Below are 12,453 nucleotides of genomic sequence, written 5' to 3' on the forward strand. Positions count from 1 at the left end.
ACTGCAGTCACTGTTTTCTCTTTGTTTGAATTTAATTGACGCCACTAAATACCCCCTGAATCTTCGACAGTCGTGAACAGCCAGCTAGATATTTCTTTCTGTACATATGTCAGTCGCATTAGCCAATCGCCAGCGCTGCTCACATTAATCAAGTAGAAATACTGCATCGTAAATTGTATTAAAGGGCTCAACGCTGAACTCTGGCGTCCAAGGTCGGGCGATCGCTTCCGTAATACGCTGCCCTAATTGTGCGATGTCAACCGCATATAACGCTGTTGTATTTGTACCCGCGCTAAGCAGTGAGAATAGGCAGCTCACGCTTCGTACAAGGCTTTTCTTTTTTTTCACGTAGGCCCAGGCCGGGCCAATTTGATGCTAGGAAAAAGCTAGTGAAAGAAGCGTTATCAAAAATGAAGATGAAGAAAAAAGAGAGATCCTCATCTCGAATCTCTAACCTCCTCGCCTCTGTCGTCCGTAATTTCGCTGGGGCGCGTTCTTTTCAACGCAACCCTTGTGGGAAGGGTAAGAGAGGAGGTGATTTAAGCGACTGCGTGTGACGGCGTGGCTTTTAAAGAGAACGCCAACAGGCGGCAACACGGCGTCCCGTCGAAGGCGCGTTGTAATGAGTGAAATACGCCTGTTGCGGAAGCAGCCAACGCCTGCTCGTCGCGGAGGCGACACGCGCAGCTCACAAAGGCGTCGCTTGCGCCCCGAAAGAAAGGAACGAATGAGACCTTGTTTGCGGTTTTCACTTCTCGTCAATGCACACTCGTGCAACCACTGTGGGGGCACGCTATAGAAGAGTTATCAAGAGAAAGAAAGAACTAGACGAACTGGTGGAGACTTGGATGCCATTGTTGCCAGCGTGTTTGCTTATTTTTGTTTTGTCACTCCCCATTGTGCTTTGCTCACCGCGCACCCTCGCCTGCTCGTCGAGCTCCCGAATCTGAGGCGTCGTCGGAGTTGTGAGGACAGCTCTGGGTTTGCGGGCGTGAGGAACACATACTTGAGCAACCTCACCGTCGCGGACCCTCTATCGCGTCCGTCTGGGATTTCGGCCCAAAACTTAGCCCGCAACAGCCTCGATTCGTGCGAAGACAGTGCTCGAACCAGCCGGGACTCTGGCCAAGACAAGCCGGGACGTCGCCAGTCGTCGAAGACGGCGTCTTCGCTACTCGTTGGAATTGCGTCCCTCCTGCAAGAGTTCGGCCACGCCTGTGCGGTTTTCGTGACAGCGAGGTGACGATAGATGCAATCAAACAATGTGTTTAACCGTTGAGTATTATGGAACCAGGTGGGGTCGTTTTATATAGCTGCGATTATTAGTACGGCAAACCTAAAATGCCCCCAATATCGTTGGCTAGGAGAAGAAATGTTTCATAGAAATGGATTGGCGATAGTACAACTCGAGTTGTAAAACTTGATTACATAGCAACCAATATATACTTCAGACGTATTAATAGTGTCTATGATAGAGCAGTGGGAAATCTGAGCGATTTCTTCGTAATTAACGTTCAAGATGCAAAGCGAATGCCACGGTTATTGCAGCCTTCTTTTCCGCATGCACTACTCATTATATATTTTTTTCAATTTTTGAAATAATATTGCGAATTTGTCCAATGTTTCTACTAAATGCTCTTCGTCTGTTTAATCTACGTTTTTCTTTTTTTGGGGGGGGGGGGGGGGGTGTATTATGCATCACAGTTAGAAAATAGGCGAAGTGTGATCCTAAGAGGACAGTTTACGTAAGAGAGTCCGTATCTAAATACATTAGAAGGACAAAATTGTTTTGCATAAGAAGTGAAAAGCGGGCAGGTTGGAACCTATCCATACTTGGGCGCCGCACAAACAAACGAAACACGAGAAAAAGACGGGCCAAGCGCTTGTCCTGTCTTCTTTATCGTGTTTCGCTTGTTTGTGGGCTGCTCGCTTGGCATCCACTTAGTTAATGCATGGAGGTTTGTTACATTTAAGAGAAAAAAAGTTAAAATCTACCGACCGCAGGCAGTACAATTCTAAGCTAAGCTATCAGTTAAAAATTATTCTTTAGAACCACCAGCGTTTAAAAAAAAGTATAATGTTTGCAACCCGTTAACTCAGCAATGAGAACGATAATGCAATTATGCAAACCATACAAAACTGACACGTTATACACCACTCTGAAGTGTTCCACTAATGTGGGAGTAGGATCTATCGCAGAACTCTCGTAAATGTTTTAAAATTTTCGAGTAAGCTGCAAGCTCACATATCCGGTTTTTCTACTTCGGATGGTTTATCACATTCAGGTTGCTGAACTGCGATTTTTTTTCTTTTTTTTTAGCAGAGTTGCGGATTTATAAACTTCGTGCTTCAGCATTCTTTTCTTTTCCTTAATTTACAGTTTCGGAAAAAGTTTTGTAAACACTTCATATGTTATATCAACATGTTACCACAGTAGGTAGAATTTTACGTTGTCTCTGAAATGCAACAATGTTTTTGTTTGTTTAGCGGCTGTCTGACGGGATCACTTCGGCGTCCCACATGTATTTGAATAGGACAAGTCAGAGTTGGCCCCAACATAATTATATTCCTTATAACAGTTCCTGGGAAATGCAGCGATGGCCTGGTTAAAGAATTATTACGCAAATGCTTTTCCTCCTAGAGCTGCTGTACCGAGCCGAAATGTGCTGCCTTGACTGGGCGTGTGTAAATCATTAAAGGCCGAACAAACCGCCCTTTTGAAAAGTAAACTTAAATTCAGCTTTCGGAGGCGAAGTGTTCGTTGCTTTCTGAGTGAGTGATTTAAGCGATGCACGAAGTGCCAGCGAAATCGCCGGTCTTCTATACCAAAATGAACAGTACTTTTTTTTTTCAGAACGAATTGGTAAGCTCTAGTTTGCTCGAGAAAGTGGGAATAGAATAGCAGAAGCTGTTTCTTATGAAAGGCCTTGTGGAAAGGAGTGTATATTATAGCCGCTTCAGTAGCAAATAGCTATTCAAACTGTTACGTCACCTGAATAGACAAAGCACTAGACAACAGCTCAGAATGAGTCAAATAGGTCAAGATATTAAGCGACATCAGCTAGCATTGATTGTTTTTAACTACAATGTAGGTATGAAGGTAACCATGTTACATAGTAGTTTATGCCGGTTTAATGGGATCCGCTCAGTTCATGTCCTCCATTAACTACAGTTGACATGACGTGAAGTCCTCCAAACTAGTCATTTATGCATAAATAGCTGTTTAAGTGGTAATCTGAAAATGAAAGCGGTCATATTTCCCTTTGTTATGAGTTACATGGCTCTTTTAGGCAATGTCTGAACGGAACGAAAACAAAAACGAAAAAGAAAGCGATATTTTTGACCGGAACGATAACGTAACCGAAACGCTATTTATTATTTTGCATGGGAGTGAAACCGAAATATTTTTATCGGTTTTCGGCTCAACGGGAGGTCAGCAATCCGAAACAACCGACGTCAGGCAACGTCAGCATTATCCTCTCATCGTTCCTTCGTCCTGTTTTACCTTTCCTTCCGCATATCAGTGTTTTGCGCTGCAGAAATTTACACCATGAGCATTAGCGCGTATCTCAAGAAGGGATAATGCGCAAGCGATAGCCGGTCGAGCGCTCCACTAATCTAAGCTCGGTCAGAAAATCCAGCTCTAAGCCTTCATATCGGCATCATAGCAAAATCCAGGACTTACGCGCTCAGTAGGTTAGCGTGTAATTGTCTACGGGTACAACGCTTTGTTAGCTCATTTCCCATCTTCTTCTCTCCTATATGCCGTTCCTTTTAGGGCTAACTAAGCTAAGCGGAGCTGTTGAATTTTCTTACTCAGCAGATATAACTTCGAAATGCAACCTTTTCATGCTAAAACCCTATAGCGTATACTGAACATCGTTGATTTAAAACAAAACAAGAGGGATGATATAAAATGAGCATGTCAATAATATTGCTACGTTCACGTTTCCAAATTATAGCCCTTGATCCACTTTCATGGAAGTTATATAATTTCAAGAAAAATACTACTGACAAATGATAATTGGACTTAGAGAGAGAAATACTTTACTGAGAGCTCAAGATGTTAGAATAGCGAAATGCTTATCATACTACTCCAGATTTCCGTGGTAAAATATGCGATAAATACTGTAAATAAATAAATAAATAAATAAATAAATAAATAAATAAATAAATAAATAAATAAGAGTAACATATACATTAATAACCGCTCTAAAAACTAAAAGAAAGGCTGTGAAATAGATCGTTAGAGAGTGTTTTCTATACTTCTTTTTATTGGACGCACTGCCATCTTCGACTATATATATGCATGAAGACTGCCATAAAGACCACCTCAGTCTTCACAGCCCCGCCCTCCTCATGCGCAGAGTCATGCGGAGGCGTTCGACCAGAGAGACAAGGCCTGAGTGACAAGGTTAAAGGCAAAAGACTCGAGAAGAAAATCACTGCTGCTGCTGCTGTAGAAGGGACAGGAGCCAACAGCCATGAACAGGGGAGTGCTTCTGGCGCTGTTTGCTGCGACACTGACGCCGCTGCTAAACCGGGTGGCATGCCAGCCCCAATGTGACATGAACTATTGCGCCGACCAGTGCATGTCACTCGGGGCTCTGCGGTGGAGTTGCGAAGAGGAAGGGTGTCTCTGCACGTTTCCACTGGAAGGTGCCAAGACTCTGGGCAAAGGCGGTGGCGGAAATGGTGGTGGCAGTGACAGCGGCAGCGGTGGCGACAGCGGTGGCGACAGCGGTGGTGACAGCGGTGGCGACAGCGGTGGTGATAGCGGTGGCGACAGCGGTGGTGATAGCGGCACGGACTACGGGGACAATGGTGGCGGCGGAGGTGGAGGAAGCAACCGTGACAAGCAGAAGGACAAGCATCGTGACGACGACTACGATTACGACAACGGTGGTGAGTCACAGGACAGGGGTAGACCCAGAGAAGGAGGTGGCAGTAACAAGCACACCAAGGCTCCCGGTCGGTAGCAAACTTTTCCCCAGGGTAGCGTTGTTCAAATTTTGGGAAGTCTTTAGCGAGCAGCGCTGACGGGAAGGACAGAGCAGAAAACGCGAAGACGGGTCCTTCTGGGACTTGTGACGATAGATAAGCGCTAGTTCAACTTGCATGCAGTCTAACCTCGATTTAATGAAACCCGATTGTACGAAGTTTTCGATTTAAGAAAGTTTGGTTTAGAATCACGTGTGCACTTTTTCGCACTGTTTCGCTCTTTCTAACAAGTGATGCAACTCAGGAACAGGGCAGGGCCGGAGCGGGACAGTCGCCGAGTGCTTGTGCTGTTCAGTCTTGTCCTGTCTTTTTGAGCTCTTTCGGTTATACTCAGAAAAATATATTGTCCACAAAAGTGTTATAGTCTTTTCAATTTAGTGACTTTCTGAATATTACAAAATAATCTTGGGTCTCATAAATTTCGTTATATCAAGGTTTATGTGTATGTTCTTCCGAGTGTCCTTGCACCAAGGTATCGTACACGAAAGTAAACAAAAATTTCGAAAAGAGAACAACAAAAAAAAGAACGTTGAAAATATCCTTGCAAATCAGGCAGTTGATGTTCGCGAAATCAGCAAAAGGTTGGTTAAGATAGCTGCCCTACAATCTTGCAAGTAAACAGAAATTTAGATCAACCACTGGCCTTACGAGTGTCCCGAGTTTGTTAATGCTTGCTGCTTTGCATTTTCTCACGGGAGCTAGGACTTCCACATAGGCTGTTACACGTGACTTTGCAAGCCGGTCTTGCATGTACGACTGATTCAACGAACTTGCAAATTCTCTCGTCTAGGTGGCGGTAAGAAAAGCAAAGGCACTACCAAGAGCCCAGCGGACAGCGGAAAGAAGCGCAAGCCGCCAGGCCAGGGTGCCATGCCTCCCGGTGGTGATGGTCCGGACACCACCAAGGAAGGTGGGAGTGGCGATAAGGCGAAACAGCCACCACGCGGTACGCAGTCTAGTAAAGGCACCAAGAAGCCAACCACGAGTGCGGAAGACCACGGCCAGAAAGATTACGGACAGAAAGATTACGGACAGAAGGACTACGGAGTCAAGTCCAGAGGTGCCGTCGACGAGCTCATGCCCCGAAAGGCACTGGAACCGGACGGGGGTGCCGGTAGCCGACGCAAGGGGGGGAAAATGCACATGCCGTTCATTGTCAGAAGCTTGCACAAGCCGCTGTCCCCCAACCAGGTGATGGAGCAGATCAACCGACAGAAGGGGGACATTCCCATGAAGGAGATCCAAGATTTCTTGAAGAAAGGGGGGCGTTAATAAACAAGCTTATAGGAGAAGCGCGGGTTGACAAGTTTCGTTGCAGTATCTTCTCGAGAAAGGTAGCAGAGGGAGAACTCTCACGGGTACCAAAGGTGAGCATTTATGGAGAGTCGTCAACGAAAATGTCGTGACGTGACGTTATTGAATAGCGATTTCGTGCGCAATGTGTTTACGAACAAGTTAATCTTTTTTTAGTGCGGATATAACAGGAGTGCAGTTATCAAATACCGGAGGTACTATAGTCACGGATTGAAACGCGTCAATCTAGGGCTAATACGCATGTTTTCGTTTCCACCATCTGCAGTGCATGTGACACCGGTACAATATTGGCTCGGACACTTAGAGCCACACATTCGCTCCACACCTTCACACCATCATTAATGACCATATTTGTAGCAAATTTTTTATTTATTTATTTTAGAAATGCTGCCAACATCTGATACCAGGCTTTAGTCGAGACTAAGTCAAACAGTGAAAAAAGAAAGACAAAGCTATTAGTAATAATAATAAGAATATCAGCTGCGTGAAAGTTTGACGTAGCTCTCTCAAGTAGTTGGGCGTTTCCCGGTCGCGTTTCACTCCGTAAGCATCGTGCAGACTGCCTTCGCACATACAGTATTTGTTTGAAGACGAATGATAGGTTGTGAATTGTCAACGGTAGCGCCAGCATGTGTGTTTTTTATGGCTAAATTTATAGGGTTGACGCTGGGCAGATCAATTTGTTTTTTAATACGCATAAGCATAGTTGCGCGAATGAACAACTTAAAGAAGCCTTGGCCCTCAATCATTCGGTGCACCTTATCTCTGTGGAGGCAGGGTCCCGGTTGGTCGTCATGTTGAACCAATTTGTTGGCTGAATTGTATGAAGATAAATTTTGCAGCTTTGGAAGATTTACGATTAGGTTACTATTTCGGTTTTTTTGCAATTATTGGCAGTGATAACGCGAGTTAAGGTACGATTTCCAGAAGAATAGTATCAGTAGTCCCCACCGATTAATGTGCCTACCACCGGCAGACACGAATAGACACGGTAGACGCACGCACGCACGCACGCACGCACGCACGCACGCACGCACGCACGCACGCACGCACGCACACACACACACACACACACACACACACACACACACACACACACACACACACACACACACACACACACACACACACACACACACACACACACACACACACACACACACCTTCTGTCACTATTATTCTCTCGACTAGTAGGCATAGCCTGTGAGCAGTGCTGAGCATAAACATAAAGAAATACATGATATTCAAATTATGGCATTGGTGCTGAGCAAACATAAACTTGAAAGATGTTTCACGCGGTATAGAATGAACGCAAACACAATTGTACACGTCGCCATTATTTGTATATAAAATAGAACACACAATTACACTTCACTAAAGCTTCACTAAAATGTAGGGCCATCTCACATGCGTGCTCTCCCGGCGCTCGCTTGCTTTATCTAATTGACTGCGGCACGACGAGCACGTTTTTGCTCGAACTACGATGTCTTCCAATCGAAAGCTTTTTTTTTTGTACAGAATATTTTTTCTTTGTTTGCGTTTTGCCATACGTCACTCATGTACAATACACTTTCTTCACCCCCCCTTCTACATACGCTTCCCCCGCAAAGGCCCTGAGGGCGATCTAGAAGCTATTTAAACACGCAAGCTGAATGGACTTACATTCGTGATAAATTACTAGCACAATCGCGGAGCACGAGAAACGCTTCGCTATTCTACTGACAGCCTATGATCAATATGCGCACAGTGCTAGAACAAGCAATGTCGCTGGAGCCAACATTTCGACAAGAGGAATTTCCTCCGGGATCTGAAACAGGACGTCCGGACACTTAAAGCCTCGATTTTCGTGTTAACCTCTCTCTCTCTCTCTCTCCTCATTTTTTTTTTTGTTCTTGCAAAAGTATGCTTACGCTGTTAGCTCTTCGTTTTAGTGCTCATTTCAAGACGCCACAACAAGCTCAGCTCCCCTCAGTTACTTCAACTCCGAATCCACCCTCGGAAATGGCGTCACAGTTTCTTCGTTGTCGGGCTCTTGGGGTCATAGAGTTACTATACTGATTCTAAAGGACAAGCTACCCATAGGGGCCATGCATTGAAATCGGGAACCGCAAGACCGCCGCCATATTGCTACGCGCCGAGGTTGCCAGCTCCTGAGATGCTTGCTAGACTTGGTGACAGTAGTCAGTTTTAATCTGGCAACCGTAGCAGCGTAGCAGCATGGCGTCTCTCTTGTAGCGTGGTGATGTGGTGTGCGTGCAGGCGTGTGTTTGGTCTTTATATAAGTTGGTTCTTTATTCTGTGTTGCGGGATGCTGTGGGTGTGGTCAATGCTGACCGTGCAGGTGGCAGTTATACAACCTAAGGATGATTCTGTTGAAGTTTCCGGCGGTATGCGGTTTTCAGCGGTCACGCCTGTTGTAGGAGTGTCACTCGACAAGGTTACGAGTTAGGAGCGTGAAGCTGTGGTCAGACTCCTCATTGGCATTCCGTAATTGTCTTCGCACGGCCGAGGTCGGTTGCAGAAGCCGCTGGGAGCTTTTTTCGTTGTGGGGTGCTTTTCTCGTCACGACGATAGATATTTCTTTTTTACACGTACTGATCCAGCTATAGGGCACATGTAACCTATAAATGGAAGTCTCAGGAGAGCGCCTCAGATTATAATGAAACAGGCGGCGCAGGAACTCCAGGGCAGCCAAGGGAGAAGGGGGGGGGGGAATCAAAGCAAGAAGCAGAACAGTTCGTAGGTTGGGGCCGCTGAGGCAGGTGTGTGCCAGGATGCGCTCGCATGGAGAGCTCCCCTAGCACGCGCAGCGGTGCCTCGCAAGGTCGAGATACTTTAAAAGCAGCTGCGCCCATGATTTTTCTTTTGCCTCGGTGCAATGAGCCCGATTAACCAGAAAAATATGGAGGGCATCCGGTGCAGTCGCGAATGCGAGTCATTGCATATGTATACTACATACGTCGCCAGGCGTATGTAGTAATACAGTTAGTTGTATGAACTTTATGCATAATGCGCTTTGTTACGGTACCCTAAATGAACGGGTCTAGAGGATGGTGTTGGTACGTTTTTTTCGTACCGCCCTAATCCTATACCCCCCCCCCTACATACACACACCTATACCCCCATTTTTTTCTATATGTATACATACAATTCCTTCCCATGACGGATTGATCAGTTCAAGTTGTCAACTTGTCCATAACTGCCATAGGAATTACTGTAATAAACACAATTCCATGATCGGATTGTTTACTTTTATTATATTATAGCACTGAGAACTACATAGAACCTTATTTTGTATATGTGAGAGAAGTATAGGCCTTTTGCACATGTGGATATAAAAAGCTTAATCCAATGTGCAATACACAGACAAAGCAGATGCAACGACATGAACTGCATTGAGGGCCACACAACACATACGTAACTAAAAGGACAAAATATAGAGGGAAGCTTCAAAATACACTCTGTATCACTCCAAAGTATAGCATGTATGTGTACACTAAATGTTCAAAAAATGAATGCACCAATGTCCCATTTGCCCTTCAAGTTTATTATTAAGTTCAAGTTTACTGAAGTTTAGTATGAGCATATGTACAAGAGGAATCTGCTGGCACACCCGCAGTCAAGGTGGCTGGTTCGAGGTGTGCTGGCTGCCTCAGTGTAATAAAAAGAAAGAAATTGGTTGAATGTCGACACCAGTGCCACTGCTTCTTGCGTCTGACCTGCACGTGCCTCCGCGGCATATTTGTTGGCGGAGACTGCCCAGGTGAGCTGGCGTGGCGAGGCATATGAGTTATCCGAGAGAAAGAGTATCGTTCACATGGAGAAGTGGCTGTTCATATTGCGTGTCGCTTTCCCTCAAATGCTTCCTTGGCGACTAGGGTGACACACCCGCAGTCAAGGTGGCTGTTGGGGGTTGTTAACAACGGCCCGCTGAGGTGCAAGTTTTTCCAGCCAGTTGCGACAGTGGCGTCAACTTTTCTTGCAAAGCCACCGTCATCCTCTAGCCAAACGGCGTCACTATAGTGTTCTGGGGACAATGCGCTACGTCCGACACTCTGCGTCGCGGGATGGCCGAGATGAGTTCGACGAACCAGGCTTTGTGACTGAACACGTCACCGCCGACCCGGTCGGCCGTGAGCAACGGAGGTCCCGAGGGAACGTCTTCGGAAGCCCCTTCCCACGCGCCTTTCAAGACGCAAGACAATGGAGAACCGGCGGCCGCGCTGCGGGGGTCAGCTCGGAGAATGAGATGCGCCTTTCCTGACGTAAGCCCCGAGTTCTGCGAAGACCGTCTGACGTCGGTGGGGACCGTGAACCTGTGCGGAAGCGTTTGTGTGTAAGCCCTCCCTCAGAGAGGCGGCTCGTTTACGATGCCTGGTCGAACGTTTCCCTCAACTTGGGATCGAGGGAGGACCGAGTGTTTTTAAACCACTCTTGTGCGGCTGCTCAGGGTACTCTTATCTCGCAGTCATGCTAGACTGATGAACTGCAACGTCCTTATGTAGATACTGTAAATAAACCCATATTCCTCGTTCTCGATGAGAGGCAGTCCTTCCTTTCAACAACGTCCCCAGCGTGGATAAGTTGGACGTCGGCATGGGCCAGCTACCATCTAATTCGTGCCCGACTCCAATCTTGACAACTGGTTACGAACGGTGGGATTAACCTCCCACTCCTCACAGGGTATGCTGGCTGCCTAACGTAAGAAAAAGAAAGAAAGTAGATGAATGTCAGTACCAGTGCTATTGCTTCTTGCCTCTTACCTGCATTTGCCTCCACGGCCTCTTGGCTTGTAGAGTCTGCATGAGGGAGCTGCTGTGGCTAGGCGTAGGCATTGTCTAAGTAAAAGGAAAATGCCATTGAAATGGGGAAATATGGAAATAAATGAAGTTCTTATGTCTTCTTCTTGCACTCTTCTTGCCTAAAAGTTTTCAAACATAGTGTCCAGAATACACCAGCACTTTGGCTACTTTTGCTTTTACCTGCAGGTGTTGCCGTGAGATCCTTAGTATGGCTGCGTGCAGCATTGTAACACTTGGTGGAGGCATTTGAAGTGGTAGCCAAAAATATAAAGAATCATCCTTGTCTGCACGAATGCTTTCAATTTCTAAATGCAGTGGTAACTATCGCTATTGGTGCAAGGCCCCCCACATCTATGCGGCAAGTGCCATAGCTCGATACTGAATTTTTCCTTTAGCGTTTCACAAGGCGCCTGGCATGTCCACATTAGATGTGATTCGTTTATTTTTATTTATCCCAGTGTCAAAAGAGCATCATTCAATTGTGTTTATTTTTGCGTGTCTTGTTTTTTGGTTTGTTTCTGAATTTATCAAGCAACAGTCTCATGATGCTTAAGTGACTTATGTAATGACAATCATCAGCTTTTTTTTGCAGAAAAAGAACGCATTTCCTGACCCATTGTTTGCCATCCCATCACTCGCATAATTTTGCAGAGTATTCTACCTTTATTGACTTCCTTGATCTCCACTAAAGAGTCTTGCATTTTCAAATACCATTCTTTCCCTAAAATCATTCGACACTTCTCATAATTTCTGTAGCCTGGGCTTCTGATACTATGCATTCACCATTTTTGCTTGTTGTTTCCAACTAGAAATGTCTTCTTTAATGTAGAGCTTAAATTTTACCTTTGGAACACACAGAAGGGCTTGTAATTGCATATCTGCATAACAGGGGAACATGTTTCATTAAACATTTGCAAGATCCAAGAGAAGATTGATGAATGCAGCTTGCAGTGTGATTTGACTGAATGAGCCATAAAAGTAACTAATCTGACTTGATAAATTAAAGCACATATTAGTGTGATGTACAACATATGTTACACTAACATGCTGGGTTCTCTTGCTTATACAGCAAAATAATCGGTACGCGAGAAAAAAAATATCTTTGCAGACCCCTTGTACAAACTGATTTAAGGAAAATGAGCTGGAGCTGTCAACATGATCTACCTGTTTTACCTGCGAGTACAGTCAACAAATATGTGTCCCAGCTGCTTAATGGAAATTGAGATTATGTCAGTATTGCATATATGTGCCTGGTGTCTAAAATAATTGAATTTTGAAAATGCTCGTAGGGATCTGATGTGCATATCTGCAATTTAGAAATGCATGCAAAAGATTC

At 45.3% G+C, this 12,453-nt stretch overlaps 1 protein-coding gene across 1 annotated transcript; it reads left to right on the forward strand.

Annotated features, from left to right (window-relative positions):
* The first annotated feature begins 783 nt into the window (after positions 1-783).
* Positions 784-6,293, forward strand: LOC135918316 (uncharacterized). Its single transcript, XM_065451984.2, has 3 exons — positions 784-1,239; positions 4,368-4,905; positions 5,792-6,293. Exons 2-3 carry the CDS (start codon positions 4,485-4,487, stop codon positions 6,271-6,273), a joined length of 903 nt encoding a protein of 300 aa, XP_065308056.2. The 5' UTR covers positions 784-1,239; positions 4,368-4,484; the 3' UTR covers positions 6,274-6,293.
* The last annotated feature ends 6,160 nt before the right edge of the window (positions 6,294-12,453 follow it).

This window comes from Dermacentor albipictus, chromosome 8, assembly GCF_038994185.2.
Source record: "Dermacentor albipictus isolate Rhodes 1998 colony chromosome 8, USDA_Dalb.pri_finalv2, whole genome shotgun sequence".
Classification (NCBI taxonomy): domain Eukaryota; kingdom Metazoa; phylum Arthropoda; class Arachnida; order Ixodida; family Ixodidae; genus Dermacentor; species Dermacentor albipictus.